This window comes from Apium graveolens, unplaced genomic scaffold (assembly GCF_009905375.1).
Source record: "Apium graveolens cultivar Ventura unplaced genomic scaffold, ASM990537v1 ctg451, whole genome shotgun sequence".
Taxonomy (NCBI): domain Eukaryota; kingdom Viridiplantae; phylum Streptophyta; class Magnoliopsida; order Apiales; family Apiaceae; genus Apium; species Apium graveolens.
The window spans coordinates 81,098-98,813 of NW_027418573.1; the positions used below are offsets into that span (position 1 = coordinate 81,098).

At 33.2% G+C, this 17,716-nt stretch overlaps 1 protein-coding gene and 1 long non-coding RNA gene across 2 annotated transcripts; both read left to right on the forward strand.

Moving 5' to 3' along the window:
• Window positions 1-401: 401 nt before the first annotated feature.
• LOC141702002 (uncharacterized) lies at window positions 402-6,806 on the forward strand. The gene is made up of 9 exons (XM_074505719.1): window positions 402-924; window positions 1,358-1,845; window positions 1,950-2,341; window positions 2,437-2,853; window positions 2,963-3,068; window positions 3,150-3,402; window positions 3,611-3,756; window positions 4,154-4,221; window positions 6,542-6,806. Exons 1-9 carry the CDS (start codon window positions 402-404, stop codon window positions 6,804-6,806), a joined length of 2,658 nt encoding a protein of 885 aa, XP_074361820.1.
• A 4,374-nt stretch (window positions 6,807-11,180) lies between these two features.
• LOC141702000 (uncharacterized) lies at window positions 11,181-12,247 on the forward strand. Its single transcript, XR_012566974.1, has 2 exons — window positions 11,181-11,598; window positions 11,817-12,247. It is a non-coding gene; the product is annotated as an uncharacterized LOC141702000 (long non-coding RNA).
• Window positions 12,248-17,716: the final 5,469 nt, after the last annotated feature.

Below are 17,716 nucleotides of genomic sequence, written 5' to 3' on the forward strand. Positions count from 1 at the left end.
AATCAAAACCGTTGTACTAGGATGTTCATTTTTAGTTTTTTGACTAGCAATAAAGTACTTTGACTAGCATTATTATACGTGATCATTGTCTGTCTGAAGTATCTATGTTTTATTACGCCTCTTTTTTTGTCTCCTTCATACACCATTTCTTAACCATATATTTGTCTCAGTTCTGTGATGTCTGAAGTAATCCAGGGGAACTTCACTTTGCTGAACTCAGGTAAGTTTCTGCTGAACTCATATCAATTTGGGGATTTGGTGTTTATATCGATTTGGAGAAGTTAAAATTAGGGTTCATATCTATTTGGGGAATTTTAATTAGGGTCCATATCGAGTTTTATGGAATATATATGTTTGTGGAATTTGAGCAAAAGAATGGGTTTAAACTTGGTTGAGTAAAAATGGATAGATCTTGGTTGAAAGCAGATAGAAGAACACAAGAATTTAAACTTGGAGTGGATGAATTGTTCAATTTTGTATTTCTGAATGGGTTTAAAGAAAATAAAATTAGTTATCCATGCTTAAGATGCACTCATAGTAAATCTTGGAATGCTCAGACTGTTAAGGATCATCTTTATCAATATGGTATTGATCAAACCTATACATGTTGGATATGGCATGGAGAGTTAAATTATGTACAGAGTCATGTAGTTTCTGAACATGACACTTCAGAATCATCCGTTGATCCTACAAACATGAGAATGGGGCAGGATATTATCGATGATGAGGATATTTCATTAGATTCTTCTGATTTTATTAATCATGTTCAAGGTGAAAATGAACCACTTTATCCTGGATGCGAGAGTTTTACAAAAATGAGAGCTTTAGTCAAGTTGTATAATTTAAAAGCAAAACATGGTATTTCTGATAAATGCTTTTCCGATGTCCTTCTTTTGCTTGCATCAATGCTTCCGGAAGGCAACAGTATGCCTTCATCTTTTGGTGAAGCCAAGAAAACTTTATGTACTTTAGGCATGGATTATGAAAAAATACATGCGTGTCCGTGACTGTCTCTTATACCACGGTGAGAGGGACGAAGATGAGACGATTTTCCGAATATGTGGGGCATCTAGATGGAAGTTAAACAAGAAACGAGAAGAAGTAGAAGGGATCCCTACTAAGGTTCTATGGTACTTTCCATTGATACCAAGGTTGAGAAATTTGTTCAATACAACTCAGATTGCAAAGGACATGACTTGGCATAAAACCAAATGACAAAATGATGGTAAAATTAGACATTCGGCTGACTCAAAGACATGGAAGGATGTCGATCAAAGGTGGCCTAAGTTTGCTACAGAGGCAAGGAACCTTCGGTTAGCTTTATCCTCTGATGGATTTAATCCTTTCCATGGACCAGGAAGTGATCACTCAACATGGCCTGTGTTACTTTCAATTTACAACCTCCCACCTTGGCTCTGTATGAAGAGAAAGTACATTATGCTAATTCTATTGATATCCAGACCAAATCAGCCCGGAAATGATATTGACGTATACCTTCAACCACTTATAGAAGATTTGCAGAAATTATGGCATGGGAAAGAAGTTTACGATGCATTTAAGAAAGAGTCTTTCATACTAAGAGGAATTTTGTTGTGGACAATTAGTGATTATCCAGCCTTAGGAAAATTGTCGGGTAACATCATTAAAGGATATAATGCTTGTGTCGTTTGTGTTGATAAAACAGAAGCTACCAGGTTGGCTACTTACAAAAAGACGGTGGTTATGAGATATCATAGATGGCTACCCAGAAATCATCCATATCGAAGGCAAAAATTAGCCTTTGATAACACCGTGGAGAAGTTGTCAGCTCCTATTCCTTTAACTGGAGAGGAGGCGTTAGAAAGGGTACTACCACTAGCGGACCATGTTTATGGTAAGACACAAAACCAACCTCGGTGGAAAAAAGGGGAACCTCGACCAATTTGGAAAAAGATGTCTATATTTTTCAGCTTGAGTACTGGAAGTTTTTGCCAGTTCGCCATACCCTCGATGTGATGCATATAGAAAAAAATATATACGACGCTTTAACCGGTACATTGCTAAATATTCTCGGGAAGACAAAAGATAGAGAATCTGTTCGTATTGATATGGCTGAAATGGGAATAAGAATAGAGCTGAGACCAAAAAATCCTGGAAAAAAAGAGAAGTTACCGATGGCATCTTGGAAATTATTGCATAAAGAAAAAAAGATTTTCTGCTCGTCCTTGATTGGTATGAAGTTACCTGATGGTTTTTGTTCGAACCTTAAGGGTATAGTATTAATGGACACTCTACGACTTGTTGGAATGAAATCTCACGACTGTCATACAATGTTGCATCACTTGCTCCCCATCGCACTTCGGTCAGTACTTTAAAAACAGATCAGGTGCACTATTATCAGGTTTTGCCTTTTTTTCAAGGCAATTTGTAGTAAAGTCATTGAGGTCGATAAATTAGAAAAAATGCAGTCTCAATTGGTGGAGACCTTATGCCAGCTAGAAAAGCACTTCCCCCTTCCTTGTTTGATGTAATGATCCATCTCTCAGTTCATCTTGTAAGAGAATTTGAGCTTTGTGGTCCTATCTTCCTACGTTGGATGTATCCTTTCGAGAGATATATGAAGACGTTTAAGGAATATGTTCGAAACAGGGCTCATCCGGAAGGCTGCATCGCTGAGGCCTATATTGCAGAAGAGGCGGTTGAGTGTTTAGTTAATTTTGAAAAACCAACAGTTGGGTTACCAGGTAGGGATAAGAACAAGGAGAAATACAGACCCTTATCTGGTGCAACAATGATAAAGCCGAGCATCAAGGATTTGCACCAAGCACATCTGTGTCTTCTACAAAACAGTAATGAATTGGCCCCATATTTCAAGTAAGTTTCTTTATTTAGATTTCTAATTTTTCAGTAATAAATACATATGTTTTTTGTTCCATGATTTTATGATTTTTTTCAACAAAAGCTGACATTGATTTACTCACAGTGAACATATGGCCTTCTTGGTGGCAAGATATCCATTACATGAAAATGATGAAGAATGGCTAAAGAACAAGCAAAATGAAACATTCCCTAATTGGTTTCAAAAGAAGGTAATAGCTAGACATTAATTTTTTTCTAATATAAGAAAATCAAGTAAATGTCTAATTGCTTTAGTATTTTTTTTTGGACAGATTTCGTCAGAATTCCTTGATGTAAAAAGTATGGTATCTAAGGAGGTAATGGGGCTTGTAGAAGGGCCTAACAAGTATGTCCCTACATTCAGTGGCTACAAAATCAATGGTGTTACCTACAACATAAAAGATCATCATGAGACGCGACAAGTTCAATCCAGCGGTGTTTGTGTTCATGCTGATACAATGCTCGTGCAGGGTAAGGATAAGAACATTGAGCATATTTCAGATACATTTTATGGAGTAATCACAAGTATTTGGGAGTTGGACTATAACCATTTTCGAGTCCCTATCTTTCGGTGCAATTGGGGTAGATATGAACAAAGGGGTTAAGATAGATGATTTAGGATATACAGTTGTTAATTTACACAAGTTAGGTTTTCTGAACGACCCTTTTGTGTTAGGTCAACATGTCAAGCAAGTTTGTTACATTGACAACCCTCTTGAAAAATTCTGGTCAGTTGTATTAAAATTACCAGACAAGTTCGATGATCAAAGTGATGATGAAAATGAGGGATCCGTAGAAATTGAACTTGAGAATGAGGTAGATGTCACCATGTTCCCAACTGTTGATGAAGTCGAGGAAGAAAATAGCAGTTACATGCGGGTGGAAGAAGAGATGATTCAGCTTCCATAATTATATCAACTGATCAGATGTTGCCTATAAGTGCCTATGTTATCCCCTTTGCTTATAATTTGTACTTAATCAAATTTGGTTGGACAATTTATTGTAAGATTTGCTTTGGCATTGTTCTTGAAGGATTTGGTTTAATTTTTATCCAAGAATTGTTATATGTAATTTATACCTTTCAGTTAGGTTGAGAAGTTTTTTGTACATCTGGTTTGACAACTTGTTGGAAGCATTTCTTTGACAATGTTCTTAAAGCATTTGGTTTGCTTTTTATCTAAGGATTGTTTTATGTTTTAGGCAATTTTTTTAAAACCCTCTGAAAATTAGACAACGGTTTTTCATGAAAGTTGTTGTAACATATTTTCTAATGCAGGTGATTCAGACAACGAGTATGACACCATTGTCTGAAACTCTTTTACTCAACAGAGATGATAAACTATTGTCTGTTATGCTTTATTTCTAACATTGGTTTTTCTGCACCATTGTCTCAAATAAATAACACATTGGTACCGGAAAACCATTGTCTAAGTTGCACAACAGTCCTTAAAACCCATTGTGTAAAAGCATAAAAAGCACACCGATTTATTGTGACCTAAACAACACTTGTACCAATAGAAGTCACACAATGAGGATGAATACAACCATTGTCTCATTGGAGCACAGGGGCACCATTTAGACAACAATTTCGAATAAGTTGAATCACTATTGTGTGAAAAAGAATGATACAAGACTTTTTGGTCAACTACCAATTAACCGTTGTCTGATTTTTTGGGACAACAGTTTTTTTGGCCACCATTGTGTAATAGGTGTTGTTTGATTCAGTTTCTGGTGTAGTGTGAGAGCAATGGTGGGTGTTTCGAAAATGTGTACTTGGTGGGTGTTCTCGACGTGAGGGTGAAATATGATTTTTGATGTTTTATGTTTTATTTTTAATTAAAAGGAGGGGGAAGATGTGTGTGAAAAGAGGGGGAAGAATTTTGTTAAGGAAAAAAACAGGAGAGAAATATGGAGGGAATAAATTATTTGGCTAAGGGGGAAAAATGGGGAAGCCGCACTAATTTTTTTTAAATAGATATATAACATCGGTTGGGCTAAAATACTGATGTTTATAAAACCAAAAGACATCGTTTGTTTAAAACCGATGTATAAAACACGTTTTACATCGGCTCCAAAAGCAACCGATGCCTAAGAGGCGATGTCTATTCTACTTTTTCTATTAGTGGTTGCATGCGTGCAACGAGTGACACTTGGAATGTGTTCTCCTCCGAGAGAGCTTTCTGTGGAACTTTGAATCACTCAAAATGACTAAGAGATGGATGAGAAATTAACATCCAAAGTTAGCCTTTTAGTATTGGAAATTTGTGGAAGAAAAGAAAGTCCCACATTGATTTGGAAAAGGAGCATACATAGCTTTATATAGAAAAACACTTATGTAGTATTCAAATGTGTTACTTATATGTTGTTCCAACACCTACGTATGCGCGCATGGGGGTTGCAAATATTAGGCTTTCCAGGGACAATTCGGGGCTTTCTAAACCTTCGAGCTTGCTCGCGTGTGTAGTAGAAAATTCGGACAAGAATGTAGTAGATAATTGGCCCGAAAAATTATGAACTAGTTTTGCTAAATTGAATTTCCACCGGGCTTGGTCATTTTAAAAGTTAAAAATTATTTCGACTATAGATTATTATAATTTATTTGACGTAATGATAATCAGATTCAATTATGGATTTGATATATTAACCGACTGATTAATTATGCGTAGAGTTGTGAACATGTTTCTTCGAGCCTATATATTATCGTATAAGGCTTAGAAATATTCATTCGTTTGAAATACAACACACACCCGCCTTTTAAATACAAACCCTACCCTCTCTCTGTTTCGGTAATAGTTTTTTGCTCCATTCTGGAGCCTACTGGTGTACATACACCTGTAGTACAGACGCACGGACCGACTGTCACACCTGTGGTGCCTGTTGCATATGTTAATGTCAATTGTGCCTGCTACACACGCTGATAAACCCGAGATGTTCAATGGAACGAACTTCAAACATTTGCAACAAAATATGCACGTTTATCTGACCATGTTGCATCCGGATCACTTCTTTAAGGAAGAGGTATCATTGCTCACTGCAGAGAGCAACACACAGACTCTCTATGTTGTTGATGCTTGGAAATACTCCGATTACATTTGTCAGAATTATGTGATGAACTTCTTGGCTGACTAGTTGTATAACCTGTATAGCTCGAAGCCAATAGCTAAGGCCTTATGAGTATCACTTGATCATAAGTATAAAACCGGGGACGTTGGGGCAAAAATTAGATTGTTGCCGCTTTCTTGACTGTAAGATGGCAGATTCTAAGACTGTGGTCAGTCAGATGCAAGAACTGCAGGTGATCATTTATGAAATTCATGCTGAGGGAATGATCATTAATTAATTTTTCCAAGTTGCTGCAGTGATTGAAAAACTACCACCTGCATGGAAAATGTTCAAGAAGTACCTTAAGGACAAGCGAAAGGAGATGACAATGGAGGATCTGATTCTCAAACTAATAAGGAAAATCATTTTTTATACTAATAAGAAGATAATAGAAGATATGAGAAGAAAATCAATTTTTCTACTAATAAGGAAAACATGGTGGAGCATGTTGAAAGTCCAAGAAGACCACTTATGGTAAAGGGGGAAAACTGGCACCCAAAGGAGGGATTTCGAAGTCAAAATTTCAAGGGAAGTGCTAAAATTGTGATATAGTGGGTCACAGGTCTTTAGATTGCAAGAAGCCCAAAAATTCCAACAAGAAGAAAGAAGCAAACATGGTCGATCATATCTGCAAGGAGATGGGCGACATAGACCTCTGTGCTACGGTGTCCGACGTGAACCTGGTCGGCTCTAATCCGCGTGAGTGGTGGATTGATACTAGTGCTACTAGGCATGTTTGCTTAGACAAGGCTATTTTCTCTAGCCTCAAATCTTCTGATGCTGGTAAGAAGGTTTATATGGGGAATTCAGAGACTTCTACCATTTAAGGTGAAGGCACAGTGATTCTAAAGATGACCTCTGGGAAGAATTTTACTTTAAAGAATATACTGTATGTGCCTGATATTTGCAAGAACCTTGTGTCTGGTTTTTTGTTGAATAAGCACAAATTTCGTATTATAATTGAGTAAGATAAAGTTGTTTTGTCTAAGAGTGGTATGTCTGTAGGCAAGGGCTATGTAATTGATGGGCTTTTTAAGCTCAATGTTATGTCCATTAAGGACGATAATGAAATAAAAAATTCTTCTGCTCACTTGCTTGAGTCTCCTAATTTATGGCATGTTAATTAAGACACTTTACGAAGGTTAAGTGTAAAATAATACATACCAAAATTAACAATTTACTCAAAACATAAGTGTCACACTTGTATTGAGGCAAAATTAACGAGATCATCATTTAAACGTGTGGAAAGAAACACAAAAGTACAAGACCTAATACATAGCTATATATGTGATTTAAAATTCGCTCCAACAAAAGGAGGGAACAAATATTTTTTTACATTCATTGATGATTGTACAAAATACTGCTACGTATATTTGCTGAAAAGCAAAGACGAAACTATAGATAAATTTAAAATCTATAAGGAAGAAGTTAAAACACAACAAACTCGGAAAATTAAAAAGCAAGGACGAAGTTATAGATAAGTGGGACCTACTTATATTCACCTATCAATACGAATATGTGTACGTAAACAGTCTCTGTCCACCATCTTTTACTTGACCATCACTAATGTTGTATTGGTAGATAAAACTATTTACTTACAAATATATTAGTTTTATCTACATTTACAATTGGTAGTTAAAAATCAAATTCTAGTAATGTATGTACAAAAAAAATCATTAAAGCTCTAAAAACAGTGTAACCATTATAATTGTAATTTATAATTAAATATTTCGAGTCATTATTTTTATTTCATAGTAATAATCATTGAAACTAAATAATAGATTAGTGTTTTGTGAACAAAAGGCGTAGTCTTCCCAATTTTCATTCACAAAATAGTTATTTGTATCTTATATTAGAATCATATTATTTTCATACCATGAATACAACTATTTCAAGTAATAAAGTAATATATTAATATTATTTTACAATTTTAAAAAGTAGTTTGTATTACCGGTTATTCTTATAAATAAAAAATATTGTTAAAATAATAATTTAACATTTATAGGAACCCCCCAACAATAAACTATTATGAAAATTTCCTGCAATGACTTAATGCGGGTGACCAGGTGGTTGGACCATCCATTGGTGGATATGGACCAAAACTCATATATATATATATATTGGATAAAACAAAATTAACATTTAGGTTTTGAGATAATTTATGTTTGGTTGGTTTTAATTTCTTTATAAAATATTTTATATATTTCATTTCTACTACTTTATTTTAATTTTACCGAACATACTTACTATATTTTATAAATATTTAATAACAAGTCTAATAATCTACAAACTCAAATCTTATATTTCCCAAATTCAAAAGCCTAGGTAGAAAACTTCATTGGGGTCAAAAAATAATTTCACACAAAAATATTTTATAAATGAAAGTTTAAGTATAAAAATTCAAAGAATAGTCAATATTTATTATAAATTTACGTAACTTTTCTATATCATATAAATTAAGTGTGGTAAAAATTTCATTTTTCAAGGATCAAAACCTATTTCTTTTTTAAATATAATACATATCTACATTATACTAAAATAAAGTACAGCTAACATACTTAACATAGTCTACTTATCCATCCCCTTCTTTCATCCTCTGTGTTAGGGTTTATCTATTTTCAAGTAAATCGAGGGGCTTTCACTGGTTTTCTCCGGTGGAAAGCCCCAATCCCTTCATTCTCTGTTATTCTCGTTTATTTCCTTTCAATAAAACCCAATTTTTTGGGTGTTTGTGTGTCTCTCCTCTTGAAGTGTGTGTTTTGTCTCTCCTTTTGGAGTGTTTGTTATGTTTTTATTTAGTCATGTTTGGGTTTATCTGGTGATGGATCTGTTGAGGACGAATTTATTGATATTTTTGGTGATCTGCAAAGCCTGCATCGGATCTGGGACGGTGGTGATTATTGCAAGAGCTCACCTTTCACAACTAAAGATTGTTCATCTTTCATGGGTTTATACTTTCGGCATGTCTATAGCTGGTATCCGGCATGTAGATAACTAGGGTGCTTTCGGCATGTCTATAGCTGGTATCTGGCATGTAGATAGCTGGGGTGCCGCTTTTCCAATCTCATTTTATGCGATTGATGTTTCTGAACACTGGGCTAACCATAGTTTTTATGTGATATGGTCAATTGCGATGTTGCTTTTTTCAGAGATGATACTGCAATTTGGATCGCTTGGGATGTCTTTGATTTTGTTTTTAATTTCAAGAATTTTTAAATTCTATGTGTTAAACGATCAGGAAACAAATCATCTAATTATTTTTAGTATGTTATTTGTTTTATCACCTGGTTATATCGACAGTTGGGGGTTTGTCCCGACTGTACTATATTCAATTTAATGAGAACTTTCTGCATTTGTCAAAAAAAAGAGTACAACTAACATCATCCAGATAATGTATCAAACTCTACTTTAACAGCTGACATCATCAAATTATAGGTGCCAAACTTTTATTAATTTGATGATTTCATCTTTCACTAATAATTTTTTACTGATTTAATTTACTTTTAAAATCTCTCTCTCATTTATTAACTCCACTAATTCTCTATCTTCTCCATTACTAGTATTTTCTTTCCTCCTCACTTTTATATTCTTAAATTTATAATATACAATATTGCTCTTAAATCTACTAATTTTATTTTCATCAAAATTTATTTTTTTACATAAATATTCATCAATTCATTTTTATATTTTAAATTTAATCAAAAATTGATAATCAGTATTGGTATTTTGTGTGCTACAATTTTTAAATTTTATTCTATTATTCATTATTATATATTATAAATTTCGTATTAATATATGATTTAATTAAACTAATTTTAAAATATCCTTTTTTTAAATAATTATGAGGTAACCAACCGGCATGTGCGGGGGAACTACTCTAGTAAGAAGACATTTAAAAGTTATGTGGGTGCAGTTAATTCCCACCCTCAATATAGTTAAGCCCGTGTTTATATTATACTGATGACTCATATGCTTGTTTCTCACAAACAACACTTCTTAATTTAATTTGATAGCAGAAAACTCACAAACATTAACGAAGTATTATAACATTTATACGTATTTCTCTAATGGTTGAAACGGCATGAATCACTTTCATTACTTGAACGTCCCAAAAAAAATCAACTCTTATTTTTTTAGTAATTTACTTTATAAACCTTTTTATCCGTGGCTAATATAAGTACATTCTTAATATAAGTATTTGTTTCTTAAAATTTGTGCAAATTTGAGCAGGAAATTCTTTCCGGGACATGCAAAATATGTATTATTATTTAAAGTGCATTATATGAATAAAGTAGTATAATATTTGATATATTATAATTAAAAGTCCATCATTCTAATTTAGAAAAAAGTGCATCATACTAATTATATCTTTATATATAATAAGCATGAGAGAATTATTATCAAAAACTTTGGTCCTCTACTGTCAAAACAATCTCAGTCGTTGATATAATATATTTAAAACCAGATAATCAAGATAATATGTTTTAAGAAAAAGTAAGACCTCAAAAAAAAAATTAAAAAAAAATTCTTAAACCAGTCATAAATAGAAATAATTATTTGTTTACTACTATTCCAAAATGTGACACAGTCCTAGATAGAATATGATTAGAGATTTAACCGAACAATAATATAAAATGATTATATTATTCTATTACTATTTAAATACCAAATTACGATATAATAATACTACCGTAAATTAAATATGATTAGATATTCTACTATATAATCTAGATTTATAATATAAATATTCAAAAAAGTAATTATATTCAACAATCGTATATTTTGTCGTTATCTACATATTTGTTACGATAATATTGCAACAAATGATCAAAAATAAAAATAATATTGAAGTAAAATCAGAAGTAATAATATATGTATATTAAAAAATTATAAAAATAAATTTAAAAAATAAAACAAGTAAATTTTGAAAAGCATGCATGTCAAGTACAATATGAAACATACAGAATGAGATATTGGTCCTTATAATATTTTGTAAATAATTAGTTAAGAAATCTTTAAAAATAGACGGCCACAAGTTAAAAATACGTGTTATTAGTGAATTAAAGGGGGTGAATTAATAGCTTATTGGATTTGCTCGGTTAAATGTGCTGGTGTCCACATTTTACCCAAACAGTCTTTGACAAGTCCAACCCAATATTTAAACTGAAAAAGCTGGGTTAAAAAAATGCCCAAATGCCCAGTCACATACATAAGTCCATAGCATCAAATGTATATAAACCATCCCGTCTCTGGATCAGCCTTGAGATGCGTAGAGAAAAACAAAAGAAATAAGCCCAACTATCGTTCAAGCAAACCCTAAATAACTTATTGTGCCAGACACCTTCTTGCAGTTGCCGCCGGAGTAACATATAGATCTTCTTTATGGCTGCTTACACTAGATTTCATAACCTTTTAATCTCCTCATCTCAGTTGTGAAATGAAATCCATTACACACGGGTTGATACTTACTCCAGAGATCCTAAAATTGTTCTAGCAAAACAAAGTATGGGAGGTGCAATTTTATATTCAGCCTTTGAACTCTGCAAAACTGGGAACACTATTCTACTCTGATGATGGAGTCTGTTGCTAAGCACACCACTGAAGAAAATCACATTTCTGGTAAACATAGATACATTGTATTATCTATGTAAAAAGAAAGTAATAAATAGAGTTGCATCTCATTTGTCCACTGTACTAGGTAGCACCCTCTTTATTATTGAAGTATTCCTCTTTTGTTGATTTGGGCATTTGTGTTCCATAAAATGTTCTCGTATTAGTAGCTAATTATTTTTTATTGTAGTCAAAATTAATTGCTTTCTATGTTTTTATTGTTGCAGGTGCATAACTTTTCCCGAGTTCCCTTATGGTAATCTGATGGGGCATTTAGACTGATATCAGAAAATACTGCTAGTAGGAAATTGTAAACAAGCCTTTCAAGCAAATTTGGAAAACTAATTTGGAAAGCTAAAACAATCTTAGCTGATTTAAGCAAACATGTTCAAAGATTTAGACAAAGATGTTAAAAGTTTATGACTAGTGAGTGTTTGGCAAGTGTTAATGTTAATATTGATGTTGTAATTGTTGTATTTATATTTGTTAGTTGTAATTTCGATGACAATTAAGTTGCTGAAATGTATGTACATATGATAGATACAGGTTAGTGAATTTTGTTTCAAGGAGAGAAGAAAATTAATATTTTCTTTACTTGTTCAAAAACTCTTACTCTTAATTCAAATAATGACCTTAATGTCTATATATTTGAAATTTATTTTTCACTCTTTTTATGGCTTCATATGTTTGTTTGGAACTGCTTCTTCAATATTTAAAAAGGAGTGAAAATTTTGATTGTTATGTAACAGGACCGGTTTAAAGGTTTCAAATGAGAATCTCATCTCATAAAAAATTAAATAGTGTGTTTTGCTATGATCATTTGAACAAACTTACAACAACTTAATTATGAAATTTGATCATTTGCAACTAATATCTTTACTCTGGGTCTAACCTTTTAGTCTACTAACCCTTATCGCAAGGAGTATTAAAAGTAACCAAATTTTGTTCTATCATGTTCCTCCCTATCTTTTCAATCACATTTAAAGCCTCATCAAGCGAAAAGCAGAATAAGATCTAAAATGTATTAGTATTAGACCTTTTAGGCTAATTTGGTAAGCAGGTTTTCCAATATATCATTTATTAGCATATACACTAGCAGCAATCAACATACTAAATAACTTAATAGATATGTCATAGATTTCATAGAAGTGTTACAACGAGTCCTATATGAGCGAGAACTGATTCACCATTGCAAGGTGGTGGAAATTGTTGCTTTTTGGTATCTCAAGATTGAATACAATACAAGAAAATGCTCAATTGACATCACCTCATATACATCGATGTCTTTAAGAACCGTTGTTAAAAATAATTTTAATGTTGGTTTCATCGTAAATGATTTTGAACCCCGTTTCATACATCAGTTGAAATAGAAAATGATGTCTAAACTACTTTTTAAAAAATAAAAAAAACGCGGACACACTTCTCCCTTTGATAAAAATATTCCCCCTCTTATAAAAAAACATCTTCCCCTTAGAATATTCCCCCAGTCTCTCAACTTTCTCTCCCGCTCACCTACCACGTTACTCACACTCTCGTACTCTCCACCCATTTCTTCCTCCACCAAGAACCCTAAAGCAAAACCCTAACTTTCTCACCCCCAATTCGAATGAGATTTTTTAAACGCCTAATTGGAACCCTAATTAGACTTCAATTAATATAAACCTAGTATTTTCTATTAATCTATCGGTCTATTTTTGTGTTAATTAAGTGCAAAGAAATTTCAAGATTGGTGGATTGTATAATTATCTAGCTTAAATTCTATAAAATTATTAAGTGGTTTGTAAGTTCGTTTTAAAATTCAATTTTTTGGGTTTTAATTGATCTTTTTTTAAAACATATTGGTTGATTCTTCACTTTTGGTTATCTACAGAGTAAGTGATTGTTTAATTTGAATGGGTGTAGTAGGTAAGTCTCTTTTTCTTGTAATTGGTTGTTGGGTCCTGAAGTATCGTAAAGGGGGAGGGTTGAATGCGATACTCATTTAATTAAAGAATTCTTTCGAATCTTTTGCGGATATATAATTTAGTGTCCGTTTAGTGGTTCTATGTTCTTGAGGTGAATAGTGTTTAGGAATATAAAATGAGAAACGCAAGATATTCGGAGCAGTATATATTCATATATAAATCCGCAAGGGGTGTTGCTACACTTCGATAAATAAATTAACCGGCTACAATATGAACAACAAAGTTTCTAACTACTATAAAGATCAACAAATTAAATTCTATACAATATTCTAACTTTTGTTTGTCTAAGAATTTAATTACCGGGTAACGATTATAATGCCCCAATGAATATACAAGAGTTAAATCGGGCATTATAACGTTACTCCGGTGATAAGTTAAACGTATATTCAAGGTGCTTGAACTTCTCTGAAAATCTTTACTTCTATTTTCACCAGCTCTCTTTGGAGAGAAGATGAACAAAACAATCTGATTGCTGAATGCTTCTAATGCTTAAGTGTAGACTTATATTCAATTAAAATGTGTGGCTGAAATTGAACCACAAAAATTAATTGAATGTATCAACAAATATATGGCTGAGGAGTAAGTTGCGACCGAGAATATTCTTTTGTAACTTGCGACCTTTTATTTCCAACCTACGACTATAGGAGGTTCCTTTTGTTTCTGATCTAACTTGCGACCAACATAGTTAACCTGCGACTTATAAAAGTAAACCAACTTGCGACTTTTTGATTTGGTTTCCTGGTTTCTTTTATTGTCAACTGGCGACTAACAAATTTTGGTTGCTTTCGTTATCCTTATTTGTTTTCCATTTTCTTTTCTTTTTTCTTTTTTTGTTTTCTTTTTCTTTTTCTTTTTTCTTTTTGTTTTGTTTTTGTTTTGTTTTGTTTTCATTTTGTTTTGTTTTCTTTTTCCCTTTTTTTTATTTAAGTTTAAATTGTAACTAAATTAATTTATAAATAAATTTAAATATAACTTATATAAATAAACTAATTTAGATTTATAAAATAAACGTATTTAAAGTTAATAAAATAAATCATTTTAAGTTTATTAAATAAATTATATTAAAGTCCATTAAATAAATTTATTTAATTTAATAATTAAACTTTGAACTCTGCCACTCCCTCGAGCAGTTTAGCTGTATACCCCGCGCACCTCTTCTAGTACTTTAGCAAATAAACATTCAATCAAAGTACGTTCCTCAACTTAACAATTCTTCTAATAATAATACCCAGATTCCTTTCACGAGCTGTTGATGCCTAGTGCAACTGGCCTGGTTCACAGACGACTAGCTCCGATTCAGGTCTTCGTATTATAGGTTTGACTACATTGTTAAGCCTGCAATAACTTTATCGCTTCAAACACTGACTGTCAATAAACAACTGTACTTTCACTGAAATCTTTTCTGGTACTTTAGACAACATCTTCATTGCTACTACAATCTTGAATACTTCAATTGCTATTCTTCACTGATGTTTGTACATATAAATGAACTCCTGTCAGTGAGTATAACTTCAAGACTGCAGCTGTCTTCTTTAACCTCTGTCTATACCCTGTCTTCAATTCTTCAGATTCCTATGCTTTATACACTATCTATCTTCAATCAATACTAATACACTAAATTCTTCTAGTATCACTTATACATTAAATCTTCATCATTTCTGAAACCCTGAAAGTCTTTAACCTTTATTCTTCACTGAGGCATGAACATATTAATGAGCTTCTTTCAGTGACCTGTAAACAGACTTCAAGCCTTCTTCTAATCTTCTAATTCTGTGTATTTTCCTTGTCTTCATTTCTTCTGATTTGTTGTGTAGTCATAGTATTATTAACCTGTCATGTTATAGTTTAGTTCTCGTGTTGAGTTATCACGTAACTGTTCATACAGCTACGCAGTCTCACCAATAATATCTCCCTATTTGATTGTTAAACCTAACAAACAAATTAAATATAAAGCATACCTCAACTAACAACTTGGAAAAGTAAAATACCAGGACTTGTAAATAATGCTACTGGTTTTCTTGATCAAATTCTGTATTTCCATATTTCTTGAGTAACTGAAATGAAAGATGCTTGTTCCCCCAGCACTGAACTAATCTTCAAGTATTTTCATCTTCATTTCCTTGTTTCTTCAAATCTCTTCTAGATAATACTTCTCAGTCTTGAAGTAATCATCAGCAGCTTCCTTTGTACAACCACATTTCCTGTTGAGAAACACATATCTCTCTTGCTTCTCCCCTATGAGAATCAACTACTTAAAGGAGATCACCTTCGTATACGACCTCTCCCGTACCACATGATCCATAAATAAAAACCAATGGTACTCCCCTTATGAAGAATAGTGATGAATCAATCCACTTCTTTTGATGTTGTGTGATGTACATGTGCTTTACCTTTTTCCTTCTGCCTGCTATTTTTCCCCTTAGTTGAGGAATCCTCCAAACTATTACTTAAGCTTTTATCTCCCCCTTAGACAAGGAATGTATGCTATCGTCTGAAGGAGTTCTCATATTTTACTTGGGTGGAAATGAAATAACAAGTCATAGTCTGATCAACCATGTCCCTTTAAATAGTGCAAGAATGACTTCACTGTTGATCACCATGTTCACCAATCTTACCAACTCCTTATACCGCCCAACTGTGAGATCACGAATTGTTACCAATTATTAGCTCCCAACTTATTAGGTCCTGAAGTATTCTAATCCAATCTGTAAATGTTAGGTTCCTAAGAGTTAGGTTCCAATCATAAAAAGATTCGAGACCCGAAGTATCAAGAACCAGTGTTTAGGGATAGAGAATGGGATATGGTGTTTCTCTTTCTTCCTTACTGTGAGTGTGTGATTCTGTTTCATGTACCTCACATGTATTTCACTCTTCTCTTCACTCGTGTTTACACTCATTTTCACAAGTGTATCACTCCTCTCACAGCTCCAAAATCCAGCTGTACCTGCAAGGAAAATCACCTTAGCCATCCTTAAGTAGGTCACAAGTGGTGCAATGGGAGTTCACAAATCCCCATCCTTGTTAGACTCGTCAGATGAATCTGAGTCATAATCTACAAGTTGCTAGTTTTCTTTTTAGGTTTCCAGTTTTGAACTCTGGGAAGGTAAACAATGATCCAAAAAATTTAGCATAAAGATCAAAGTTCCCTTCTAATGTCTGTGAAGACATTCCCTTGTGACTCATCAGGTAAATCTAAATCATTATCAACAAGTTGCCGATCTGCACCTATGTCAGATCCACTATCCGCAGATGCATCCAGGGGATTTAAGCCTGGGGAGGTAGATAGTGACCACTAACATATGGCTATCGGATCAATATCCTCTTCTAATACCGGTAAAGACAATTAGCCCATTAAAGAACCTTGAATAATCGAATCTCACCATAAAATGGTCGAAACTCTTTTTTCCGTCAACTCATCCTTTGTGTGTGTAACCTTTCCTTGTGCATCAAGAATTGTTTGTGTTTGAGGTGGTGACACTATATCGGATACCCTGGCCGACATGCGAATTTTAATAGACTCACCCTGTTGAGAGGATGAATTTAGTAACTGTTTTTGATCCTTTTCAGCCATTACATCTTTTTGAGAAGATATACAGGGGCTAGAAGTTGCCTCAGTTTTAATATATCTCAACTTTGTAGGAGACAGAGCTGCTCTGTTGACTTCAGAACCTTCCTTATGTGGTGCACTAAGGCACTTTCTCCCTCACGCTCATTCATACATCATTTTACTGGTATGGGATATAAGTTGTGGGATTTCAACCTCATGACTATCAAATGAAAAAAGGCCATTGGAGGCTAAATCTGCATCACATAACATATAACAATCTAGAGATAAAATGCACTTAAAATCTATAATGAATGAAAATCATGAATTTAATCTTTTGAGAGAAATGGTGTACAATAGTGATTTAAAAGAAAGGTTTTCTATAAAATAAGCAATCACCACTATAGTAAGAAGTTTGATTTTTCTCTTAAAACTGTTCGAGTGCACGCGTCTGTTTTTATGCATAAAGAGATAAATAATCATGTCTTTTAGCAAGGAAAAGACACAGACTCATGACTTAGCAGTAATAAGAAGAGAAAGAAAGATTTGGTCTTTTAATATGAATGCATTTTTGTAAAAGCATTGATCACTTAGGGTAAAGTCTAAGCAATTCTCATTC

What these genes read in the sequence shown, in the direction of transcription:
- LOC141702002 (XM_074505719.1), top strand. Translation starts at nt 402, where the DNA reads ATGGATAGATCTTGGTTGAAAGCAGATAGAAGAACACAAGAATTTAAA. An exon ending in TTGCTCCCCATCGCACTTCG is followed by an intron (nt 2,342 to 2,436) that starts GTCAGTACTTTA and finishes TCGATAAATTAG; the next exon opens with AAAAAATGCAGTCTCAATTG. An exon ending in ATTTTATGGAGTAATCACAA is followed by an intron (nt 3,403 to 3,610) that starts GTATTTGGGAGT and finishes AATTCTGGTCAG; the next exon opens with TTGTATTAAAATTACCAGAC.